General features: G+C 40.4%; 1 protein-coding gene across 1 annotated transcript in view; it reads right to left on the minus strand.

Moving 5' to 3' along the window:
- WDR27 (WD repeat domain 27) overlaps nt 1–27,253 on the minus strand; it is a 159,794-nt gene that overhangs the window by 106,540 nt on the left and 26,001 nt on the right. The window contains exons 8-16 of the mRNA XM_060242619.1: nt 24,789–24,921; nt 24,244–24,347; nt 23,848–23,915; nt 22,996–23,129; nt 21,735–21,811; nt 18,630–18,708; nt 16,625–16,699; nt 14,528–14,631; nt 3,382–3,471 (exon numbers count right to left, since the gene is read on the minus strand). Of these exons, the coding sequence (XP_060098602.1) occupies nt 3,382–3,471; nt 14,528–14,631; nt 16,625–16,699; nt 18,630–18,708; nt 21,735–21,811; nt 22,996–23,129; nt 23,848–23,915; nt 24,244–24,347; nt 24,789–24,921 (864 nt within the window). The remainder of the gene's footprint in view (nt 1–3,381; nt 3,472–14,527; nt 14,632–16,624; nt 16,700–18,629; nt 18,709–21,734; nt 21,812–22,995; nt 23,130–23,847; nt 23,916–24,243; nt 24,348–24,788; nt 24,922–27,253) is intronic.

The following is a 27,253-nucleotide window of genomic DNA, read 5'->3' on the forward strand; positions in this document are numbered from 1 at the left end:
CGGAGTCTGAAGACCAAGTTGGCTCAATTTATTTCCCTGGCTCCATGACAAGATATAAAAGATAACAAAGCAAGGAGTAGAGGATTTTGAGGAATTCATTTTTCAACACATTGATTTTATAAAGGTCTTTCCAGGAAGGATATCAGATTTGTCTGATGGTGTTTCTGGAAGCCATTTGAAAAGTATTAGGGTATATCCCTCTTTCATTATTGTAAAAAGTGATTACAGCACAGCAAAGACAGCCCTTTAAACTAGTCTACTATGCTTATTCAAACATCTTTACTTTTCCAGCTTGCCAATAAAGTCTAGAAATGTATGAATTCTTACCTACTGTAAATCTGGAACTGCTTGACATAGCAACAACAGCAGCTCTTTCTTCAAAGCCCAGTGTTGTGTTCTAAAGCTTTATTTATTACATGTATCTTTTTATAAATCCTTTTCAAGCTATGGCATAATAGATATGCATGTATTTGGACAACGTTTCACTGAGAATTTTTGCACTGTAGAATTCAAAGTTACTTAGAGCCAAAGTAAAACATTTCTATTTTTTTAAAGGATATTACATTTATTTAAAAAGAGTTAGGCCTAGGTTCTGCACATGCAGCTGTAGAAAGGGAGAAACAACCCCTGGCACCATTTCAGATGATGTAGATGGCATTAGGGGGGAGAAGGAAAGACACCATGTCACAGTCCTGAACCAAAAAAGGCTACTCGAGGTTGGACTACTGCAATGCCCTCTACATGGGGCTGCCCCTGTGCCGGACCCGGAAATTGCAGCTGGTGCAGAATGCTGCGGCCCGGCTGTTATTGGGCCTCCCAAGATGGGGGCACATTCGGCCGGGCCTTCGGGCTCTGCACTGGCTCCCAATAACATACCGAGTCCGGTACAAGGTGCTGGTCATTACCTTTAAAGCCCTATATGGCCTGGGACCTGCCTACCTGAAGGACCGTCTCTCCCCACATGTTCCCCAGAGAGTACTGAGGTCTGGGACTCAAAACCTTCTCACCATCCCCGGGCCTAAGGAAGTCCGTCTTAAGACAACTAGAGACAGGGCCTTTTCCACAATGGCCCCTACATGGTGGAACCAGCTGCCGGAAGAGGTGAGGGCCCTGCGGGACCTTGCTCAGTTCCGCAGGGCCTGTAAGACAACCCTCTTCCGGCTAGCCTACGCCTGACTGGGAAATAAATGTAGCTTATTAGACTTTTGTGAATTATACTGTATAGATGTGTTGTTAAGATTTTAAGGCTTAGGTTTTTAAATGCTTTGATTTTAAATGTTTATATATGTAATAATATTTTAAACTCTGTTTTATTGTTTGCTGTGAGCCGCCCTGAGCCATTTTATGGGAAGGGCGGGATATAAATCATAGAATAATTAAATAAATAAATAAATAAAATACTCTTCATTTTTCAACAGATATTCCCTGCAGCTGCAGTGTAGCTGCAGTGCAGCTTCAGGGAGCACACTGTGATGTCTAGTTTGGCCCTGAGTCAGGAGCCATATTGCTGGTGTTAAATAAATTTAATAGTCCTAGCTTGTACTCACATTTTTATCAAAAGTGTAAATGCATTCACTCCTAACTTGTACTTACACTTGTACTACATTTTTATCAAAAGTGTAGAAACCCATATTCCAATACAATACTTATAGAAGCCTCCACACAGCCCCTTGAATTCTAATAGGTATGTTTTTAAAAGAGAAGCAGAAGAAGAAAAAAAAGAGGAGGGAGGAGAGATTGGATTTATACCCCACCCTTCCCTACCCAAAGGAGTCTCAGAGTGGTTTACAATCTCTTTTCCCTTTCCCTTCCCATAAGACACCCTGTGAGGGAAGTGGGGCTGATAGAGCTCTTTCAAGAACTGCTCTTGAGAAAGCAGCTATTTCAAGAACTGTGGCTGACTCAAGGTCACTCAGCAGGTGCATATGAAGAAGTGAGGAATCAAACCGGTTCTCCCAGATAAAACCACTACACCAAGCTGGTTCTCAGTACAAGTTTGGAATCCACCCTGAGCCTGCTCACAGAAAGGGCGGGATACAAATAAATAAATAAATAAGCAAGCTAACAAGAAACATAACCACCAATTGCAAATATATTTATAACTCAACTGGAGTTCTCATCAGCAAATAGTTCAGAAACAAATGAATTTCCGTTTATTCTAAGAGATAGGCCTTATAATAGAATTACTTTTATGTTCACAGTTTATACAACTGAAAAATTAACTTGCCAAATTAGTGCTTCATTTAAATGGTATAAACTGTGAACAAATTAAAAATGCAAAAATATGCCGTAACAGACTATTTTAATAACTTTGTAGATTGTATTTGGAGATATGAAAAAAAGACATTTAAAGGTCTTTGTCTGCCCCCAAGTGTACATCCAATTGTATTTTGCATTAGAATTGTATTTTTTCATACATATGCAGTTCTCTATTGCTGAGCTACAGCCACCTCCTTGAGTAGATAGTTGTAGCAGGTATCCTGGCATTCTTGTAAACAAGATAAATCACAGGACACATACAAGACAAATAAGGCACCAAAGAATGGTGAGATTCAAAGCCAAAAAATATATCAGTTGTATGTGGTAACTTTATTCTCCACAGATTAATGAATTCTCAAAGCTAATACTTGACCAACCTATTGCATGCAAAGGAACACGACCCCACTGGGCTCGGTAAAGCTTCTTCACCAGCCCACAAATAGTGCTGAAGAGACCACTGAACACGTGAACAGGAGGTCCAGACACAAGGCTATAGGAAAACTGTTACTTTGTTAACAGATTAGTTAGTTAGATCATGTTTTTGCGCCAAGTTAACAAAATGTTATTTGACCAGGTAGAGGTAGTCCCTTGTGTAAGTACCAGTCATTTCCGACTCTGGGGTGACGTTGCTTTCACAATGTTTTCATGGCAGACTTTTTATGGGGTGGTTTGCCATTGCCTTCCCCATCAATTTACATTTTACCCCCAGCAAGCTGGGTACTCAATTTTACCAACCTTGAAAGGATGGAAGGCTGAGTCACCCATGAGCCAGCTACCTGAACCCAGCTTCCGCCAGGATTGAACTCAGGTCGTGAGCAGAGTTTGACTGCAGTACTGCAGCTTTACCACTCTGCGCCACGGCACTCCTTATTTGACCAGATACATCCCTGTAAAAATAAGTCATCATGTCTGAATCCACCATCTGGTTACCTTTGCTTAAGTGTATCTCAACATACAAAGCGGACACAAATCAACAATTAGACAGCATGCTGCTCTGTAAGTATACCAAAGAATTCCAAGGAATTAGGACCTTAAAATGCAAAATGTCATTCTAGATTAGCAGCTTCCAGAGGAAGAATATAGGAAGATAGCTAAGAATTATCAAGACAAGAAGTAATTTACCTGAATAAACAGTTGGTGTTGCTTTAAGGTTTGAGCCGAACACCAGCAAAGTTTTGTCAGCTAAGCCACAAGCCAACAACTCTCCATCACCTATAAAGTTAATTCATACAGGAATTGAATTCAATCATTCTAAATTATAAATATACTACAAGACAAACTATACTGTAGTTACATATTCTGTGCTCAATGTTATACCTTTAAATGGGGCAACAATGATTTTTTTAAAAAAAATACTATCGAGATTTGTTAGCCAGAAATATTCTGTGAAAGTGGAAAGGGTCAGCACATCAGAAAATATGTGTTACTAAGATATGGAGGATGCAAATCCTATCTATATATGGGAAGAAAAGCAGTTTAAATACTTCATCATAGACTTATATAGAACATATTGAATGATAGAATCATAGAGTTGAAAGGAACCTCCAGGGTCATCTAGTCCAACCCGCTGCACAATGCATGAAATTCAAAACAATCTTCCCCCACCACATGCCAGTGACCCCAGTTCCATGCCCAGAAGGCAAAAAACCAAAAGCCCCCAGGATCCATGGCCAAAATGGCCTGGAGAAAATTGCTTTCTGACCCCAAAGTGGTGCTCAGCATCTCCATGGGTATATAAGAGAGGCCACAAGAACTAAGCAGTGATGCAACCTTCCTGTCCTCCTTCTCATGATCTGCCTAAGTTCTGCTGTCAAATGGCCCGTCTAGCCTTTGTTGGAAAACCTCCAAAGAAGGAGAGCCCAACACCTCCTGAGGAAGCCTGTTCCACCAAGGAACCGCTCTGTCAGGAAATTCTTCCTACTATTTAGCCAAAAACTCTTTTGCTTCAATTTCAAAATGTTGGTTCTAGTCTGACCTTCTGGGGCAACAGAAAACAACTCTGCACCATCCTCTATGTGACAGCCGTTCAATAACTTTTAAAAACAAGAATCAATTTACGATCAATATTAGGAAACACAACTGCCAATAATAATATCCAAAAGATGAAGCTTACCCACCTCATACTAGAAAAGGTAAGGCAGCCTTTAAGAGGTTGAAGGAAGTTAACATCTTCGTGGTTAACAGAAGATTTACTAACTAATCTATAAAGTATTGTGTGTACTTGAGTCAAAGGAGAATCCACCGCTAACCTTATCCAATAAAAATACTGCTGAAAATCAGAACTCAAAATGCAGCCACTGAACTTAACATAGCAAAAGCTTCTGTTTTAAAAGTTTTTATTAGTTTCTGGAAATTGGGGATAGGGGGTAAGAAGGGATAAGAAATTAAAGTTACACGTCAATCTTAATCTGCATAGAAAATACTTTCATAAAATACAAGTCTACATCTACTATACTTTCTTAAAATACATAAATTGTCATGTTATTATCTCTCAGCCTCACATCATCAGCATTTTAATATTTTGTATTGTAGATCTTGTTAAAATACCTGTTTAATTTGACATTTCCAATAAAGACACTCTTATAATAAAAAACACAGGAAAAAGAAGATATAAGTTCACACCAGAGAATCTTAAGAGACTTGAGTATCTAACCAAGCATAGAATTTCAACCAATGTTTTCTTGCTTCTTCCTTAGTTTTCCCAGCCAACAGCTGGGATAAGTAGTCCAACTCTGTGGTTTCCAGAATTTTTCCCACCAAGTCCATTCTTGTGGGAATCTTCTGAAGTTTCCATCTCTGTGCCAGAAGAATACTGGCTGCTGTGTTAATATGCGCCAACAAATGTCTCATCCCTTTAGAGTAGTCCTCAGGAAATATATTCAATAAAAATAGTTCTGGTTTGAATTGAATCTGTCTCTTCATAATCTTCTGTAGTAATTCATGAACCATTTTTCAATAGTCCTTCACCATCTCACATGTCCACCACATATGATAAAAAGAACCCACCTGTTTAGCACATTTCCAACATTTGTTAGACATATTAGTATATATCTTACACAACTTCTGTGGAGTCATGTACCATCTGTAAAACATACACATTTTCTTTAAAGGTTACTGACCTAGTTAATTTAATATTAAATTTCCACAATCTCTTCCATTCTTCTAACATAATATTATGACCCAAATTTTTCACCCACTGGACCATACAGTCTTTTACATCTTGCATCTTCATCCGTAGTAGGTATGCATATAATTTGGAGATTAGCTTTTCTTGAGGACCTAGAAAGATTTTATCAAATATGTATTGCTCTGTGTTAAAGCCTATCATCTTGTCTTTGGCATACCTAGATTCAACTTGCATTCTCAACCACCAATTCATTTTAACGTCCATGCTTTCTAACTCTTCTCTGGTTTTCAGTTGATTATCTTTTCCCAACAGGTCATCATATCTATAACTCTGGTTAGGTTTTAGAAGATTTGGATGAGTGAATGCTTCCACTGGAGAAACCCATCTTGGAATTTTCTGGTATATTCTCGTTTTTAGCCATAATCATGTGTGATACAAAGATTTCCGAAACCAATGATTCTTAAAATAAGAATGTCCTTCAAGTCTTTGATACCGTAAGTATGCATGCCAGCCCAAATTAAGATCATGTCCCTCTAAGAGTAATTGTCTCTTATCATTCAATAATATCCAGTCTCTTACCCACAAGAGCACAGAAGCTTTATAATACAATTGCCAATCTGGAAGGTCCATACCTGCTCTCAATTTGGAATCTTGCAGTATCTTCAGTTTAATTCTTGTTTTTTTGCCTTGCCATATATATTTAGAAACCATCTTATTCGATTCTTGAAAAAACCCACTATTTAAGAGTACTGGGATAATTTGAAATAGAAATAATAGTCTTGGCAGGGTATTCATCTTTATTGAGGCTAGTCTTCCCATTAAGGATAAATTCAAATCGTGCCATTTTTCCAAGTCTTTTTTAATTTCTTTGAGTAGTTTATCATAATTGTCCATTTTTAAACTACTACATTTGTTTGAGATAAGCACACCTAAATATTTTATTCCTTTCTCATACAAAACCCCTGATTTTTGTTGAGGAGACTGAATTTGTTCTATCGTCATATTCTTGGTCAAAAAATTTTTTTTATGGTAATTGATCTTCAGTCCTGCCCAGTAGCCAAATTGAGTAATCTTGTTTATAAGACAGTCAATTGAATCTATTGGTTGCTCTAATATAAAAACCAAGTCGTCTGCGAAGGCTCTCAATTTGTATTGTTCACCTTTCACCATTGCTCCCTTGATAATAATAATAATAATAATAAAATTTTATTTATATCCCGCCCTCCCCGCCTAGGCAGGCTCAGGGCGGCTAACAACATTTCATAAACATACAATATAATGAATATAAAACTTTAAAATTAACATTATTTAAAAACCAGTCAATATAATTAAAATTTATAACTTAATCTGGCAGTGACGATGGCATTTTCGACGCTAGTTTCTGTCAGTTTACATAATTTACATAATGACACAGGTCCTTAGGCAGGACCGTATTGGCGGATCCTTTTGTTAACAACCGTATTCAGCAGTCCGTATATGCTAACTTGAAGAGGGTGGTCTTGCAGGCCCTGCGGAACTGATCAAGGTTCCGCAGGGCCCGCACCTCCTCAGGGAGCTGATTCCATAGGGCAGGGGCCACAATTGAAAAGGCCCGTGCTCGGGTGTTCTGAAGTTTAATCTCTTTCGGCCCAGGGATAGTCATTTTATTTTTCCCGGCTGACCTCAGTGCTCTCTGGGGTTCATATGGGGAAAGACGGTCCCTCAGGTAGGCCGGTCCTCGGCCATATAAGGCTTTAAAGGTGATGACCAACACTTTGTACTGGACCCGGTATGTAATTGGCAGCCAGTGCAGTCCACGTAGCCCCGGCTGTATATGCTCCCACCTTGGGAGTCCTAGCAACAACCTGGCCGCCGCATTCTGCACTAGCTGCAACCTCCGGGTCCGGCACAAAGGTAACCCCAAGTAGAGGGCATTACAGTAGTCTAATCTTGAGGTGACCGTCGCGTGGATCACTGTTGCGAGGTCCCAACGTTCTAGGAAAGGGGCCAACTGCCTTGCCTGCCTCAGGTGGAAGAATGCTGACTTGGCAGTGGCCGCTATCTGGGCCTCCATCGATAATGAAGGCTCCAGTAAAACACCCAAGCTCTTTACCAGGCACGCTGCTTTCAATGGCGCGCCGTCGAAGGCCGGGAGAGCTATTCCCCTTCCCAAGGCGCTGCGACCCACACAAAGGACCTCTGTCTTCGCCGGGTTCAGCTTCAGCCCACTCAGCCTAAGCCACGTCGCAACAGCCTGTAAAGCCAGGTCCAGATTCCCTGGGACGGAGTCCGGCCGGCAGTCCATCAGTAGATAGAGCTGGGTGTCATCTGCGTATTGATGGCAACCCAGCCCAAACCTCCGGGCAATCTGGGCAAGGGGGCGCATATAGATGTTAAACAACATCGGGGAGAGAACTGCTCCCTGAGGCACTCCACAATCTAGTGTGCGTCTCTGGGACCGCTCGCCCCCAATAGCCACCCTTTGTCCCTGGCCTAAGAGGAAGGAGGAAAGCCATTGTAAGGCCGACCCCCTAACCCCAATGTTGGCGAGGCGGTGCGTCAGTAGCTAATGGTCGACTGTATCAAATGCCGCCGACAGGTCTAACAGCATCAGCACTGCAGCGCCGCCTCGATCCAGTTGCCGCTGGAGGTCATCCACCAAGGCGACCAGCACCATCTCCGTTCCATGGCCCGGCCGGAAACCAGACTGGCACAGGTCCAGGACGGAAGCGTCATCCAGAAACCTCTGTAGCTGCAACGCCACTGCCCTCTCAATAATTTTACCTAGAAACGGTAAATTAGACACCAGACGGTAATTTGCCAATTCGGCCGGGTCTGCTGTACATTTTTTCAAGAGAGGACGGACCAAAGCCTCTTTCAGAGGTGTTGGAAAATGCCCCTCTAAGAGGGATCTATTTATGATGTCCCGTAAAGGACATCTAAGCTCCCTCTGGCAGGATTTAATCAACCAAGAGGGGCAGGGGTCCAAATCACATGTTGTTGGGCGAGCAGCAGAGAGGATTCTATCGACTTCCTCCAGGCTGAGTGGGTCGAAGTGGTCCAGCACTAAGCCCGAAGACAGGCACGGAGCCTCAATTTCACTCACTGTATCCAATGTGGTAGGCAGGTCTTGGCGGAGCAATGAGATTTTATCTGCAAAATGTTTCGCAAATGCCTCACAGCCAATCTCTAATTCTCTAACATTTGGTTTGCCTTGTGGCAGTGTTATAAGGTCTCCAATTATTCTAAACAATTGTGCTGGGTGCGAATTTGCAGATGCAATCTTGGTTGCAAAGTAGTCTTTCTTTGCAGCCTTGACTGCCATCTCATAAGACTTCATAAACGTTCTATAGGATGTTCTCGTCGCTTCGTCCCGAGTATGCCTCCACTGCCTCTCTAGTCGTCTGAGCCCTTGTTTCAGCTGGCGCAGCTCCAAGGTGTACCATGGAGCCAGCCTCACACGAGGGCGCAGAGGGCGCCGAGGTGCAATTTCGTCGATAGCCCTGGACAGCCGGCCTTGCCAGGTTTCCACCAGGTCATCGAGGGAATTGCGAGTGGGCCAGGGATCCCTCAGGGCTGTTTGGAACCGTTCCGGGTCCATCAGGCCCCGAGGGCGAGCCAAAATAGGCTCTCCGCCCATACAGGGTTGGGGCGTCGTCCCCACACGGGCCTTAAGGGCTAGGTGATCCGACCATGGAACCGCTTCTACAGCGATATCGTTCACCAAAATCCCGGACGCAAAGATCAGGTCTAATGTGTGCTTGGCCTGATGCGTGGGAGTCGTAACAAATTGAGAGAGTCCCAGTGTCGCCATGGAAGACATTAGGTCCATCGCCTGAGTGGAGGCCGTGTCGTCAGCATGGACGTTAAAGTCACCCAGGACCATAAGCCCCGGGTACTCCAACGCCCAGCCTGCCACTGCCTCCAATAGTGATGGTAAGGCGTTAGCTGGTGCGTTAGGCGACGGTACACCAGCCAGACTGCCAACCCCTCTCCAACATCCCATACCAGACCGGCGCATTCGATACCATCAATTTTGGGTCCGGGAGAGCCCGAAAGGAGTAACCCTCCCGTATGAGCAGCGCCACCCCTCCCCCCGCCCGCTAATCCATGATTGGTGAAAGACCGAGTACCCCGGGGGGGACATCTGAGAGAGAGCTACTGTCTCCCTGTCCCTCACCCAGGTCTCGGTCACACAAGCCAGGTCCGCGTCCTGCCGAAGCAGAAACTCCCTAAGCGTTGTGGTCTTATTGTTTATGGACCTGGTGTTGCATAACACCAATGACAGAGGCGAGCATTTCCTCTTGGCCCCACTACCTGCCACCGTTGGGATGGGAAGTAGACTGGAAGGAGGCCGAGCTCCATTTTGTCTCTGTCTCCTTCCTTTGTATTTCTGTCTACTCCCACCGTCGTATCTTCCCTTCCCCAGGAGCACTGGCATCCCTTGGCCGAACATCTGCACCTGCCCAGGATAAAAACTCACTGGTATCGCCTCCCAATTTGTCTCCACCTGCCGTTCCGATTTACCCCCCTCACTAACCCCTCCGATTCCCGACTGCTAGACTCACTACTTGTATCTTAAATTAATTAATTTAGTTACCCATCCCAATCCGCTTTCCAATCAATTAGTTAAAAATTTTTTTTATAAATTCATTCGTTCCTAGCATTATTAATAAACAATCCCTCCCACCCCGTCCTAATTAATAAGCTAAAAATTTGTTGTTGTTCTTCTGTAAAGTTATTGAGATTATTTTGGTTAATATATTCTTCTAGCTCTGTCTTGTGAACTTGTTTATCTTTATAAATTTTTTAATAAAATTGTTCCACGATTGGGCATATTTCCTGTTTTTGAACTTTCTCTTTATTATTCTCGTCTTTCAAGACCGATATTATTCTTTTGGCATTCTCTTTTCTCATTCTATAGGCCAACCACCTTCCAGGTTTATTAGCATGTTCAAAAAAATTTTGTCTGGCATATCTCAATTTTATCTCCAACTTAATTTATCTCCTCTCCAGGCTAAACATACCCAGCACCTTCATCTTTCCTCATAGGACTTGGTCTCCAGACCTCTCACCATCTTTGTTGCCCTTCAGCTTGTCTACACATTCCAGCTTGTCTATCCCCTTCTTAAATTGTGGTGCTCAAAACTGAACATAATACTCTAGGTGAGATCTAACCAGAGAAGAGTAAAGTGATACCATCACTTCACATATGATCTGGACACTATAATTTTGTTAATACAGTCCAAAATCATTTGCCTTTTTAGCTACCACGTCACACTCAGCTTCGATTGTGTGGATTACCAGAAACTGTGGCAAGTCCTTAAAGAGATGGGAGTACCAGACCACCTCACGTTTCCTGAGAAACCTGTATAAAGGTCAAGAAGCAACTGTCAGAACAGAACATGGAACAACTGATTGGTTTAGAATAGGAAAAGGAGTTCGACAAGGATGTATATTGTCACCCTTATTTAATTTATATGCAAAGTACATCATGCGGGATAATGGCCTGGATGGAGCACAAGCCGAAAAAAAGATTGCCGGGAAAAACATCAACAACCTCAGATATGCAGATGATACCACTCTAATGGCAGAAAGTGAAGAGGTTGATGTCTCGATGTGCAGCTTTCCTCGCAAACTATGAGAAATCTCCAAGAGAAGGAGCTCCTTTAGCTGGTCCATCGGGGGGGGGGGGGGCGGGGGAGAACAACTTAAGCATTTTAAATATTTAGGCATTAATTTCCAGAATAATGTGTCTTGGTCTGCACATCGCAACTATGCTATGAAAATTGCCAATGTTAGCGTGTCAGCCATAGCATGGTTTTTCTATGGCAGAGGAAATCAATTCGTGCCAGCGGCCATTAAGATCTTTAAGACCAAAGTGATTCCACAATTACTTTATGGTATCCCAATCTGGATCCATACTTTTGACCAATCCATCGAATGGATCCAATTGAAATTCCTGCGGAAAATCTTAGGCTGGCCAAACTGCGTTTCAAGCGCAGTAATATGTCTGGAAACTGGCATGTCTCTATTGGTTACCAGAGTTTGGCTTGCTACTTTCAGCGTCTGGCTCTGTCTACACTATATCTCTGAACTTGAGAGCTTTTCCCATCATATGCTCTCTGAATATAAATTTTCCACCTGGTCAGAGTATATTGCAGGGAAAATCAAGTATTTGGGTCTACCCCTGGAATCATTGTCCATGCCGCTGTTTTCGGCAGCATTTTACCGAACTAAAAATAGACTTTTGGACACTGAATGCCAGGATTTCTATAGTCTGGCCAATAAAACCTGTTCTCCACTGTGTTTTGAGATTCCTCTCACCATGGGGAAAATGGCTTCATGCTTTTCCCTTTTATTGACACCCCAGCACCGAAGTGCTTTCTCTTCGTTGGTGTAGTGGTTAAGTGTGCTGACTCTCACCTGGGAGAATCGGGTTTGATTCCACACTCCTCCACATGCACCTGCTGGAATGGCCTTGGGTTAGCCATAGCTCTGGCAGAGTTGTCCTTGAAAGGGCAGCTGCTGTGAGAGCCCTCTCAGCCCCACTCGCCTCACAGGGTGTCTGTTGTGGGGGGAGAAGATAAAGGTGATTGTAAGCCGCTCTGAGTCTCTGATTCAGGGAGAAGGCCGGAGTATAAATGTGCAATTCTTCTTCTGCTTTTGCAAGTTGTAATGCTCTGCCCTCTGCCATATTTCTTGGCAGATTTAACAAGACAACCTACTCTTTTAGATACTGTCCTTGTGAGCACACATCTGTTGAAACAGTCCCTCATGTCTTGCTGCACTGTTTGCTATACTCACAGCTTCGTAACTCACTTCTACGTCCCATTTTAGAGAAATCAGGAGACTGCTCGGATGCCTTGAAAGTCTGTAGGCTCCTGAGCGGTTTCTCCCCAAAAGACACTGAAATAGTAGCCAAGTTCATTTTTTTTGCCACCATGATACGCCAAAGGATTTTGTAACCATAGTTTTAATTGGTAACGATGTTTCTTAATTTTAACTATATCTTTTATATTTTATGGGTAATTTTTATTTTGTATAATTTGGTAATCCTCTTATCCTGTATAACTGATTTCTTTTATGCCAATAAAGGCTGATGATGATGGACTAAGATCATGGCATCCAGCCCCATCACTCCTTGGCAAATAGAAGGGGAAGACATGGAAGTAGTGACAAATTTCACATTTCTGGGATCCAAGATCACTGCAGGTGGTGACTGTAGCTGCATTTGCTTCTTGGGAGGACAGCTATGGTGAACCTAGGCAGTATAAAAAGTAGAGACATCGCCCTGCCAACAAAAGTCTGTATAGTTAAAGCAACAGTATTTCCAGTAGTAATGTATGGCTGTGAGCGTTGGACCATAAGGAAGGCTGAGCGCAGAAGAACAGATGCTTTCGAGCTGTGGTGCTGGAGAAGAATCTTGAGAGTCCATTGGACTGCAAGAAGATCAAATCAGTCAGTCCTAGGGGAGATCAACCCTGACTGTTCCCTGGAAGAACAGATACTGAAGCATTACTGATGTAACTAACACAAATTTGAGCAGACTTCGGAGGATGGTGGAAGTCTGGAGGGCCTGGCATGACTTGGTCCATGGGGTTGCAAAGAGTCAGACTTGACTGTGTGACTGAACAAGAAAACTATTCCTTCATCCAAATCATTTATAAAGATGTTGAACAAAACAGGTCCCAGGACAGATCCCTGAAGCATTCCACTTGTCAATCCTCTCCAAGAGGATGAGGAACCATTAACAAGAACTCTTTGGGTGTGATCTGTCAACAAGTTACAGATCAATCTAACAGTAACAGGATCCAAACCACATCTTACCAACTTGTCGACAAGAACAGTATGTGGAATCTCATCAAAAGCCCAACTGAAATCAAGATAAATTCATAGAATCATAGAGTTGGAAGGGACCTCCAGGGTCATCTAGTCTAACCCCTGCACAATGCAGGAAACTCACAAATACCTCCCCCTAAATTCACAGGATCTTCATTGCTGTCAGATGGCCTAGCCTCTGTTTAAAAACCTCAAAGGAAGGAGAAATTATGTCTACAGAATTCCCCTGATCCAACAAAGTAGCAATTTTCTTGAAAAAAGATATAAGGTTAAAAATATGGAAGTTGTTGATCAAAATGGCCCAATTAACACTTTGCTCACTAAAAGTTCAATTCTATACAGAGTTACACCAGTCTAATATAATGTACCTTTAAACTGAAGGTACACACAAAGCCCTGCATGGCCCTGGACCATATTTATAGGTCTGTCATGTTCCACCATGACAATTCTGTTCATTTGTTCAGAACCTTCTGCAGGTGCCACCATGCTAACAACAAGGTCATCAATGGCCTGCACACATGCATTCTGTGTTGTGGACCTCATCTTGTGGAATGGTCCCCTACCGTCTGGCATTCCACAAACTATGCAAAATTGAATTATTCAGAAAAGCTTTTTTTACACAGGGAATAGGGTTATATTGTAACAAAATGATTTGGAAGGATGCTTTGGTAAAAGGGCTAAGGTTTATACCACTATGAGTAGGATATACTATCATTTTGCTACACATATCAACCTGTTGTCATTTCATTGTTTTTCATTTACATAATACCATTTTTTTTATTATATCTACACTCTATATCATGCCTGATATGCTATGCTCATTCATTTGGTAATCCTAGTCTTAGTACACTGCTCATTAGATGTCCCTTCACATTAATTTACCTACACTGTGTTTATCAAATGTCTCTTTGTATGGAATAGTTTCAGGTCGGTAGGCATGTTGGTCTGCAATAAAAGAACAAAGATTAGAGCACAGTAGCACCTTACAGACTAACAAGCTGTCCAAAGTATAAGTTTTCAAGAATCAAAGCATGAGAGCCAATATTTGACAAGGGACCTTTGACTTTCCAAAGATTGGACCTTGAAAATCTTGTCGGTCTTTAAGGTGCTATAGGGCTCAAATCTTGCTGTATGCATGGAATATTGTCAATTTACACTGTGGAATTGCCACTGAATTTGAGTGAGAAAGGGAAACTATAAATACAGAACAATAAATAAATAACCCTGGTTTCTTATTGAGCCCTGCATGGATTGACTTTTAACAGTTGAAAGTTATCAGAATCTAACTCACAATGCAAAGACAAATGTGTTGTACAATACCTGAATACTGAATACAGCATATAGAAGTTGGTTTATCAGCTACAGTAATATGCCTCTCAGATCTGGTTGGAGGAGAACGTGTCAATGGATACTCTTTATTTCTTCTTCAATAATAAAATAATAGCATGGAAAATGTAAAAGGATAAAAGAACAGAGAATACTTGTTTAAACTGGTATTAGAAATAAAAGGAAAGTAAATATTTTCCCCACAAGTTATGTGTGGTTGAAATAATTGACATTGGTGATGTCCAGTGTGACACTAAATGGCACTACAAGTACACGCTCCATTCTTGCGGAGCTTTGTTTTCTTTCTGCTTAGCTTATTCTTATCTTAGCCTTAGCTAAATGTAGTTTTCAGTTTCTATCTTTGTTTTTCTTTGTTTCTTTCTCAGACTCAGTGCCAAAGTCTCCTCCGTCCTTGTTTGGGTGATCTGGAGTGATCTGAAAATTAAAATAGATCAAAGGGCCTTTCTATGGTGATTGTCAATTGCTAATTCTTTATTCTTATGTGTTAAGATTTGGTTATCCATTTATTTATTTCATCCATGTATTTATTTTAATTTGTTATCTAGCTTCTCTTGTACAATTTAAGCTTTTTAGGTTTTCTAGGCTTTGTTATTTGGGAGGATATTAAAAATAGGGTCAAACAGAAATTAATTAACCTTTCCCTTATGTAATTAATGAATTAATGAAATTGTCAAAAAATTATCAGGATCTTAAGAGTTTTAAAAAGGTAAATCTCAAATAGATTAATTTTAACCAGTTGCTAGGTTTTTGGGGTTTTTTTTTTAAATTATGAGTAGGAAATGAATTTGTCCCTCTGATCTTTGTAGGCTTCCAGCTAATAAATTAACAAAACTAGACACCATTTTTTATTATAATGTCAAATCTTGCAACCACTGTTCTCTTTTACAAGAAAATTCTTCTCTCTTTCTTAGAGGAAAACAAATTACAAGCAAATTCTTTTGCTCTGTTGCCTTACTGTAGTCCTACAACGCTTAGCCATGTTCTACCTTCTCCTGACTCCTGGGAAAGATGCTCTTGTAGCCTAGCAGATTTGTTTTTTTTTTTCATCACTGAGGCTTTAGAGAACATCTTTGATATAATTAATGCTTTATCCCAAGTTCTTTCTACCTATTTTGGGGACCACACCTTGTCTCAAGGTTTGCCTGGAACTCATATTGACATCCAAAAGTACTTACACAGAGGCTATAAACCACAATATAAGAAGCCTACAGTAACCTTTGTGATATCAGAACCTTGTAAATTATCATTGACCATATATCTCTTTCAAGGCAGTTACTAGAGATAAATGGCATATTAAGGAGCATTTGGCCTATCTTCTTGAATGTTCTCCTAAAGATGTTGATTTGAAATTCTTCAAGGTACTTCCTGGTTTCATTAAGGAAGATCAGCTGACACTTATATTTTATACCTCTCATGTTCCTACTATGATCACTGCTAAACAGCAAGTTTGTCTCACATGGAATCATCCCAAAAAGATGCTTTTGCTCTCTAGAAATAATTTACATCATTCACTTATACCCCACCCCGCAGTAGGGACCCAAGGTAGTTTATATCATTGTCCTCACCACCATTTCATCCTCATAACAACTCTGGGAGGTAGGTCAGGCTGAAAGAGACTTTGACTGGTCCAAGGTAATCCAGTGAACTTCCATGGCACAAGCAGGGATTCAAGCCTGCGTCTCCCAGATAACTCCAGCACTCTTAACCACTACACTTTAGCTCCTTTTAAAGTTTTTTTAGGCCCAGTCCTGCCACTAGGCAAACTAGGCAATTTCCTAGGGCGCTGGTCTTCTGCGGGTTCCGGATTGGGTGCCTCCCATGTGACTCAGTGTCATTATCAGTGTGGGGTGGGGGGCAGAAGTTAACCTTACCTATGGTGCCAGATAGTCTAGGGCCATCCCTGTGTTTACTGACCATGTCACTACGAGTGTGCTCAACAAAGTTTCAAAGGTCTCACACAACGAAAACAATGAAATCTTCATACAGTGCATTTTTTTAGTGCAAGATAATACTAAGATGATTTATCTGTCTTAAATACCCTTGTTCTTACAAAGTCTTTGTCTTACTTACTGTTTGCAGCTTCTCTTGCCCTTTGATGCCAAATTGCTTTGCTTGGCAGTAGTCCTTGGAGAAAACATGGTCGTACTGAGGATAAAGCAAGAGCACTACTAAAGATAACAGACATTATGTACAAACTGCCGGAATTAACTGAAAACCAGGAGATCCGATCTACAAATATCAACTTTATTCAAAAGACATTACAATGATGTAATAGCTCAAAAGATATGAAGCCATTAAGTGTCTGATTACTTCATTTCCTTGGCTATATGTCATTACCACAACACAACCCTGAATACTTCTGTGAAAGGCAGGCCACAAATTCTTTAAGTAAAGAATAATAAAGAAGAAATCATAACATAAATGTTTGAATTATAAAAACCAAGAGCATCACTAAATCTAAATGATCCAGCAGAAACACAGCTAGAGTTTTGTATGCAACGATCCTGCAGGAACCCAGAACACATTCAGAATGTGATACTAGACACAGCATTCATCTTTCCAAGAATTTCAACTTCAATTAAAGGTTGGGGGGGAGGGTCTAGCTTTTATGGCTGTAAAAGTGCATGGGCATACAAAAAAAATCTCACGAATACAAAAAAATCTCAAAAGCAAGAAGAGAAATTCAATAAGACTTCTAGTGGCCACAGTGCCTCGCAAACCATGGTTTTGACTAAAAAAAACCAGACCAAATTATGTAAAGCAGCAAATACTGCATATGAAAGTATTCAAACATGTTCAGTTTACACACTTTATAAAATAGCATTTTCAGCATAAAATGTGTATCACCTGTGCTCAGAAGTATCATTTTTCTTCAAGTACATATATCCCACGAAAATAACTACTCAGTTTTGATACACAAGTGATTGCAGAACGTGTACAAATTCCCCAAACATTTCTCTTCCTCTTACCTCCTCACAGTCCCAAATTAGTTTATTTCGGCTTTTTTTGAGCAGGAATGCACACGAACGGTGTTCCAGCTGGCTTGGTATCAGGCGTGTGGCTTAATATGCAAATGAGACCCTGCTGGGCTTTTTCTATTTAAAAAGCCCTGTGCGAAGCAACGGTGATATCAGGGGATGTGGCCTGATATGCAAATGAGTCCCTGCTGGGCTTTTCCTCCAAAAAACTCCCTGGTCTATGTTATGCTAGTCTTCAGTAGAGATGTAAAATTTCCAGAAATTTTGAAACTCAGAAAAAATCCCAGGTTTTTTCCGGGGTTTTTTGGGAAAAACCGGAACTTTTCAGAAAAATTGAAAAAAATGCTACATCAGCACTTATTTTTTCTTTTCCAGATTGAAAGTCATTCTGTTACTTTAAGAACATAAAATATGACTGTGGACAATTTTACTTGGCATGACATTATCACAACTAGCATATTAAAAATATAATGTATCCAAACAATTATTACAAACAGAATTTACTTTTTAAATAATATGTATTTGTAACTATAGCAAATGGAGCAACAATCTCCTGAACTGTTTACTAGTTTATGTGGAACAGGCAAAAAAACCCTCCAAAAAACAATTTTTAAAAATCCAGAAGTAAAAATTATTCATATTTCCTCTCAACAGTATTAAAAATAAAAAACCCATTCTCATAAAAAGAATTGAAGAGGGGGGAAGTGTATAGAAGGGAGTGCAGGACTAAGTTTCAATGACTGGGCATGACCTAGGACGTGCTTGTCCTCAGTGCACAGTAATCAGAATAATCTGATACCATAAATATTTTTTAGAAATGATTTGGAAAATATTTGAACACCTTATTTTAAAATATTTTATTCATCATGTTAAAATAAAACATTCCGTAATCATTTTTTTCTTTTCTTTCAATTTTTTGGAAAAAAACAAAAAAGGCTTTAGGAAAAAAAACGGGGGAAAAACCTTTCCCCCCCGAATTTTTCTGGTTTTTTTCCGGGCCTTCACATTTTTAGCCTTCAGACAATTATACAGTACATCATCCATATGTCTAGAATGCACTAACAGTCACACTGTTTGTCATCATAATTTGTACTTACTGAGGCATTGATGTGTAGCCTGATGACTTAATTTTGCTGTGGAAAACCAGTGGCTTGTCTCTTATTGTGCTCTTTTTATCTGTGATTTTTAAAGTCAGGAGTTAATAATAAAAAGAAACACTACTTAATAACAGTAAATAAATGTTTTTAACCATGTTACAGATTTATGTTTTCAATTCCTATGCATTTAGGTAAGTTGCTTTCTATTTTTAAAATTCTTTTAATACATTTTTAACTATCAATATATTCATTCTTTTATGGTTGAGCTATGTCTTTAACCATATTTTAAACAAATACTAGTTTTTAAAGAAGTCTTTTTTTATACACTTGTTACACTGTCTTGGACAGGCAGGATATACTCCGCAGTAGACATCAAACACAGCATCCTGAGTTCCATGAGTTGATTATACACACATGGAATTCCTGCTGAGGCATTCAGTTCCACACTTATATCTTTGAAGACACAGAACTTTTGTCTCCACTAAATAACATGGGATAGAATTCTACCTGCACATCTGAAACTCTTTACCCATAAGGTATAATTGGATCAGGGCATGAGTTTTTGCTTCAACTTCCATGCATGTGTATTCTACTGAAATTAACTGGACTTATTTCCAAGTATACATGTTAGTATTGTGGTAGAAATTTTGCATTCAAAAAACCCTAAAGCTGCTCAAAATATGTTAGATCAGACAGCCCATTCTCTCACTTTTGGCATGCACAAAAAATTGTTTACTTGCCCTGACCTTGATAACCCAGGCAAACACGATCTTGTCAGAATTAGGAAGGTAAGTAGGGCTGACTCTGGCAAGTACTTGGAAGGGAGATCTCTAAGGAATACCAGGGCCGGGATGCAGAGGCAGGCAATACAAGCCTCCTCTCTGAAAAAACATTCTAGACCCACTAGGGGTCACCAGAAGTAACCATGATTTCCAGGAATGCTAGTGCACAAAAATATTTTTTAAAAAAGAATTTTTGTACTTGATTTTGTTCATAAAGATAACATGGATTAATAAATCAGATGGAGCAGAGAGAATTCAAAGGAGCGGAGAGAATTCTTTGATTGGAAGAAGTATATGGCTATAGAATTTAAAACAACTGCTATGACAAAGGGTGGAAAAAATGGCATCTTGAGGAAGGAGTTTAAGCTATTACAGTGTAATCCTATGCAGTTACTTCAAACCAGTGTTTCCCATTTGCAGGGTCATGACATGGTACCAGGCCACGGAAGCCTCACTACTGGGTCACAAGAAAAGCCAAAGCTAGCCCTGCCCCCAGCAAAGCTAGTCCCACCCTGTCTCTGTGTTGTGCAGAGAGGAGATGGGCTGCCTCTCCTTCCTTCTCCCCCGCTCCCAGTGTTTGAGAGAAAAGCTAGCATCCACTGGCACTTTAGACCCATGAAGTGTTCTTCAAGGTATGAGATTTCATGTGCCTTGCACTATGTTCTTTTGGAGAGATTTCCCTGGAAGGCCTGGGCAGCAAAGAAAGGTGTGTGTGTTTTTTTTCAGCTGGGAGGGGTGGGGAGTGGGCATTCCAGTAGCTATTTTTTTTTTTTTACCAAACAACCCCTGGGCAGAATTTTTGCTGGCTGGGGTCATCTGATGGTGAGGAAGGCTTTTTTTTTCTTTGCCCCCCCCCCTTTCTTTCTCTCTCTCTCTTTGCAAGTGATGCTCTTTCTGTATTCTTGGTGCTGGGAGAGGGGGAAGCAACAATGGCAGGGCTTCTAGTGCCCTGGCCCCACTGGTGGACATTCTGGTGTAGCCAGGTGGCCTTCTATGAGATTTCTGTGTGAGTGAGTGAGAGTAAGAGGTGTGGGGCAGAAAGAGATTATTGGAGATTACTGCGGTATATCTCAACGGCACTGGAAGAGATGATACTATGAACCTGGCACCATTTTACTGGTCCTGCTTTTAACAGCTGTCTGGCACCAAAATTAAACGCCTCCTGTAGAAATTAAAAATGATGAAAGTAGTTCACTGGCTAAGTATCTGCACAACAGGTTGCTTTTAAAGGCATGGGAAACACAGCCAGTAAAAAGCTGTAAGCCCCTCATGAATATCCTTTTTCGGATAACTGCAGAAAAGCTTGTATGAACTTCATATAACTTGAAATTAATTTATTAATTGCAATACAATTCTCTGCTATCTTTCACAGCAATTTCCCCATGTTTCAACCAAAGAAAAGTATGAAAAATAGCTGTTGAAAGATTTTCTTGAAACCAAGCAAGCTTGGTTGTAGCTTGAAGCAGGGTTCCAGCAGTAGTAGCTGAAGGAAGGGCCTACTAAATATGTCAGCATATTTTGAGGTAGGGCAGCTGCCAGGGCCTAGTGTGAGTGGTACACGGTGCTGGCATTCCTGATGGCAATGGCAACAGCACTCCCAACTGCATACACTGTATACATTGGCCAGTGCTGTTGAGGAAGGGATGTGTAGGTGGTTCAGGCAAATGAACATGGGCATTAGGAGTGCTTGCAAGCTGGAGAAGAACACACAAACAGATAGGTGCATGCAGGTGTGGGGGTGAAAAGAGAGGAACGCCCACTTTCCACCCCCATTTTGGCTCAGCATGAGTTTCAGAGAGGTTTTTCTGAAAATGAATTTACTTCTGAAGAAGAGGCAGGTTTGGGGGAGTGCCCTGGAAGTGATATCACTTGGTCCTTGACACCACAGGAAATGACATAATTCCTGTCTCCCAGCTCCACCCCCAAAGTCTCCTGGCTCCAACCCCAAATTTTAGTGGGCCACGAAGGAGAAGTGTAAAAATAACCGGGCCATGGGAAAGAAAAGTTTGGGAAACCCTGCTTCAAACTAAGCCCACTGATTTGAATTTATTTAGTCTGGGGTAACTCTCCACAGGAAATAACTGTCATTCTTTCTTCATTCAAGTGCACATACTTAGCATTTAAAAAAGGGGAAAAATAACCCAATACTACTAACATCCAGGGAAATAACAGTGAAATAAACCCAAAATGTAAAGAATTGCAACATGAACCACTTTTCCATTAAAGCAATAAATGAAGTACTCAATGACCCTTCAAATTAAAAAAATACAAAGTAGTCTACAAAATCCCTGAAAAATTAATAAGTAAAGTAGAAATAGTTTACCCAATTTATCTTTTTTGTTGACAGCTTTCTTTCTTTCTTTCTTCATGCACAAGGGAGAGGTTGGCAAAAGAGGGCAACTGAATCAGGTAATCAATACACACAATTATATATATTGTACATATATTATATATATATTATAGTGAGAAATTTTCATTGCAGCTAGTCAGCCATTTATTATGGAGCAGAAACAGGGGTTTAAACAGTATTTTCTCTTAGTCAATGGTCTGAGGACTGTAGACCATGTTAGATCACTGGCCTTATATTCAATCATGTAATACCACCTGCTTTTGCATATACATTTCAAGGAGTACAAAAATAAAAAGGTAAATGTGCCTTTATATTTATATACATAAGTTTTTAAATTACATTTTATACTATCTAAATTTGCTAAATTGCAGACTAGTGACACATAACAGTAAGGAGACTGCAGCTGTGAATGAGGAAGGAAAGGAAAAAGGAAAGGTCCCCTGTGCAAACACCAGTCGTTTCTGACTCTGGGGTGACTTTGCTCTCACGTTTTCAAAGTAGACTTTTACGGGGTGGTTTGCCATTCCAGCCATGAAAAAAAAGGCCCTAACTACATGTTATGTTTTCCTTATGTAGTCCCTGGGTTCTGATGCTCTGTGGATAAAAATTAGTTCTCAGGCATGTGGGGACAGATTCAGATCTGAGCTATAGGACCTACATGGACAAAAAGCCCCATGTTGGGGTGGGGTTGGGGCAAAAAGACGAGAGAGATAGTAAGGACATGAAGATACTTTTGGAGTGGACTCCTACAGGTATGGAATCCTTTCCCACCAGACCTTTGCAAAGGTCTCCACCTCCTTTGGAAACAACACACAATCTTAAAATAAATACTGATTTTTGATAGCTGAGCGTAAGTCACTAACGAGGTAGACAGGTATATATAAATCCCCTCTCCCTCACAATATACAAAAAATTCATAGAGAAGACTTTCCAATTCTTCTAAAGCCTCAGTTTAGGCACTTTAAAGACTTTGGGATTCTAATCAGCTGGCATTGTCTGGTGGAATATCAAGGATTCTCTTCCCATCCAACCTGCAGTCTCCCCAAATTCTGTTTGAGATAGAATTTGGCAGAAAACATGGGCTACAGTTTAGCATCTGTCATGCTTTAACCAGATTTATTCATGCTGTAACTCTTTTAATCAGGCTTTAAATTGAGTCTGAGTTGTTAAGTGATAGAAATTCAAAATAAAGCAAAACAGTATCAACTTTAACTTAAGTTAAATTATTATGTACCTGGCAATCACTGAAAGACCTTTCTCTCTTCCACTTACAACAAGCTTGTTCTGCTGAGACTTCAGCAGGGCAGTGACATTAATCTCCAGCAAGGCAATTCTATTATCAAACATTGATGTCAGCAAACAAAAAACCTGTAGAGTGAAATCCATCAAATATTTTAAAACAAAATTGTCCTATTATACTAAATGAATACCAATAAAAGTTAAAACTGAGAGCTCTGTTACATATGCATTTTTTCCTCAGAAAGCTAGTTCCTATCACACTAACACTCTCTCAAGTTTAGAAATAAACCAGCGTTGGAAAAATCTGCAGAATGCTAGTTTCCATTTCATCACATCTCCCAAGTAAGGATACTCAACTAATCATTACTTTGTTTGTAACCTTCATAATTCAAAGGCAACCAACCACCAGTTACAAAAACCAAAAGTTGCTGTGCAGACTGTTTTCTGGCTGTACCCTTGGTTTTCGGCAAAGGTCGCATCAGAGGAGTAAACAGAAAGGAATACAGTTCCATGTTAAAATATATGTTTAATATAGCTGAAGCCCTACATTAAATCTTCTGCATCCTGAGTTAAAAACACTTTAAATAAGAAAGCTCCAAAAAGGATTTTTGCTTTAGACCAAGAAGAAAAGTTGACCTTCAGAGCTGACAATACTGGAATACTAATCCTTTATATAAATCTTTCCTTTATAAAACTAGTGATATTTCCCCACATGGTTTTGTGGGAGAAAACACTATCTAACAATATTTTGAGGAAACAATGACAAGATTACTTTATAAAGGAAAAATTCAAACAGATAAAATTGTTCTATGTGTTTTTTAAAAAATTGTTTCAATGCTGCACTCACCTTACCACTAACTGCCTTCCTCATTAAAGCACATGATCCAGCAAAGTGAATACTGAGGGAACTGTAATCTTTACAGATGCAAAAAAGAAAAGAATAAAATAAAAACATAATTTTCTAAAACAGAAAATCATCAAATCAAATACTGGTTCTGAGTTCTTATATGAGCATTCAATTAATTTAATTTCATTCAGTAAAATTATACTCAACTTTAAAATTGAGTGAAAAATATTCCAGATTTCCACAAATAAATTAAATGGAGTACACTTGTTATTAGATTGCATGGTTTTCAGTAGAAACAAGAACAAGGACATCACTGGTGGATTAAAATAACTTTTAAAAAGAAACCCTGGCTTTACATATAGTCATCAAATTGTTGTAAACACTATGCAATCATACCTCTATAATGTAGAACAGCTTCCACCTCAAAATTTGCCAGATTAATTATGAATAAACCAGTGGAAGTTCCTATCCATAAGCATCGAGCATTCACTGAAGAAAAACTAGATTAAAACAGAGAGGAAAAGGATATCTTTAAGTACCTCAGCATCAGAAAGCACATTTAAATTCCACAGCCTTGATCTAGGGAAGCCTCATAAAATGGACAGGAAACTGAACATACACAAACTTTTGTTCTTTCTTACAGTAAGGATCCATGAATATTCTCCAACAATGATAAAGTTCAGAAAGGTGGTGAGGCAATGGTGATGCAAAGGAGAAGAAATAGGGTGTAGGCAAGCTGCAAAAATGGATATCAATCAAATGTCTGTTCCTGATCACAAGAAAAAAAGGAAGGTGCATTACATATTGTTGTGTCATTACTACAAAACTGTTCCCAAGCTTCAGTGGCTATATTTGAGAAAGAATGAAAGCATGGTAATGGAAAGAATCTAGTTCTGCCCTCAGGCACTAAGTGAGTAATAACAAGCAATCAGTGCACTTACCTTTGTTCTACATCACTTAAATTTACACATTTGTCACAGTGCTCAATTTGGAGAACAGGAAAGATGGTCTCAGCTGTTTCTTCTGCTCTTAAGTTAGTTGGAGTATATACCTTGGAAGCATTATGAATCTCACCTGAGGAAAACAGACAATGGCTATTACCTTTATCACACCTGAAACAGGTTGGCCAAAACAGTCAGTTAAAAATTATATTTCTAAAACCAAAAGGAACAAGTTCAGAATTAGATTTAATTCAGAGTAGTTTCAGACAGCAAATGATGGAGATGATAATGGTTACATCATAATGAGGAGCCTTAACTCAATGTTAGAGGATCTGCTTTGCTTGCTGAACATCCCAGGTTCAATCCCTGGCATTTCCAATTAAAAGGAAACAGTAGAAGGTGATGGGAAAGACCTCCACCTGTGATCTTGGAGAGTAGATGATACTGACCTTAATAGACCAATTATCTGATTTCATATTAGGCAGCTTGATGTTTTCTCAATGTGGTGCTTCCCCAGCACAAGATGAACTCTCAGTCCTGCAATGGTAGATAGGATGCTGTCTACATCCCTATGCCTCTTCCACTAGGGCATTGCTAAATGCTTGAAATTCTATTATACAAGGGGGATGGCATACCTGTCCGGGGTAAAAACTTGTACTGCTATATCGCAGCATTCAATTACATTTGCTAGGAAAATATACAACTAGTGCAGATTTCCTATGTGCAGTCTAAGCACCAAATGAAGAGTTCGGACCAACAGCACAATCCTATATAACCCCTGTGGAACTGACATACAAAGAAGCTTTGGTCCCATTCAGGAAAATCTAAGTAATAGCAACTATATTATGAAAACCCTTCCCCATAGTAAGAAAAAATAAAATTGCTAAATATTTTGGGCCAGAATAATTTTAAAATGTGAACTGTAGCTGTGCTATTTCTTTACAGCTGTAGAGTTCAATTCGTCAACAAAGTTTTGTGTGAACGCAACTTCCTGGGAAACACTGTTATCTACTCAAAGTACATTGTAAAAGTGTATGTATATGTTCCTGTGGTATGCTATGTGTAAATATTGGTTGTGTTACTCTCTTCAGATATTTATCAGTTATTTATTTAAAATATTTCTATCCCATACTCTCCAGAGTCTGCACTAGATACCTAACATCATAAAATGAAACAATAAATACAAATTAAATTAAATTAAAACTCAATAAATTAAAGCAACAGCAGTCATATACCATACTTGATTAACAGCTATAATCAGGATAATTAGTCATTTAAATAATGACTGTCAGCATGGCATAATTGTAGAGTCCCCACTCATCCATGGTTGCTTGCTGGGTGACCTTGGGCCCATAACTCTCCCTCAGTTTAGCTCACAGGGGCATGGTTGTGAGAGTAAATGGAAGAGAGGGAAATGAGGCTATAACCTGCTTTGGGTCCCCACTGGGGAGAAATGCAAAAATAAAAAAATAAAATCAGCATAAAAGGAGACATAAAAGCAACAGCGCAAAAGTGGGGAGAGAACAGGAAAGCAGGATAAAAGATCAGTTACAAGCTTGGGTGAATAAAAACATTTTGGCTTATCACTTAAAAACGAGTAATGTGTCCTGACCTGGATAGGGATTGGTCGACACAGTGATTCAGGGGTTGGCCTTGCAATGGCTTTCCTCTTTCCTGGAGGATCAGGGACAAAGGGTGGAAATTGGGGGAGAGTCGTCCCGGAGGCATGCGCTTAATTGTGGTGTGCCACAGGGGGCAATGCTCTCCCCGATGTTGTTTAACATCTATATACGCCCCCTTGCCCAGATAGCCCAGAGGTATGGGCTGGGTTGCCATCAATATGCTGATGACACCCAGCTCTATCTACTGATGGATGGCCAGTCTGTGTCCCAGAAAATCTGGACCTGGCGCTGCAAGCCGTGGCTGGATGACTTAGGCTGAGCCGACTAAAGCTGAATCCGATGAAGACAGAGGTCCTTTGCCTGAGTCGTGGCAATCTGGGCAGGGGAATCCCCTTACCAGCTTTTGACGGTGAGCCACTGACAACGGTGCACAAGGTCAGAAGCTTGGGGGTGCTGCTGTAGCCTGCCTTGACAATGGAGGCCCAGATAGCAGCCACTGCTAAATCCACATTTTTTCATCTTAGACGGGTGAGGCAGCTGGCCCCCTTCCTTGAGCAAGATGACCTGGCAACTGTGATCCATGCAACGGTCACCTCAAGGTTGGACTACTGTAATGCCCTCTACTTGGGGCTGCCCTTGTCTCGAACCTGGAAACTCCAGCTAGTGCAGAACGCGGCAGCCAGGCTGCTATTGGGGCTTCCCAGGTGGGAGCAAATACAGCTGGGGCTGCGGGAACTGCACAGGCTGCTAGTAGTATACTGGATTCGCTACAAGGTGCTGGTTATTACCTTTAAAGCCCTATATGGCCAAGGACCTGCTTATCTTAGGGACCATCTCTCCCCA

This window comes from Heteronotia binoei, chromosome 1 (assembly GCF_032191835.1).
Source record: "Heteronotia binoei isolate CCM8104 ecotype False Entrance Well chromosome 1, APGP_CSIRO_Hbin_v1, whole genome shotgun sequence".
In the NCBI taxonomy this organism is placed as follows: Eukaryota; Metazoa; Chordata; class Lepidosauria; order Squamata; family Gekkonidae; genus Heteronotia; species Heteronotia binoei.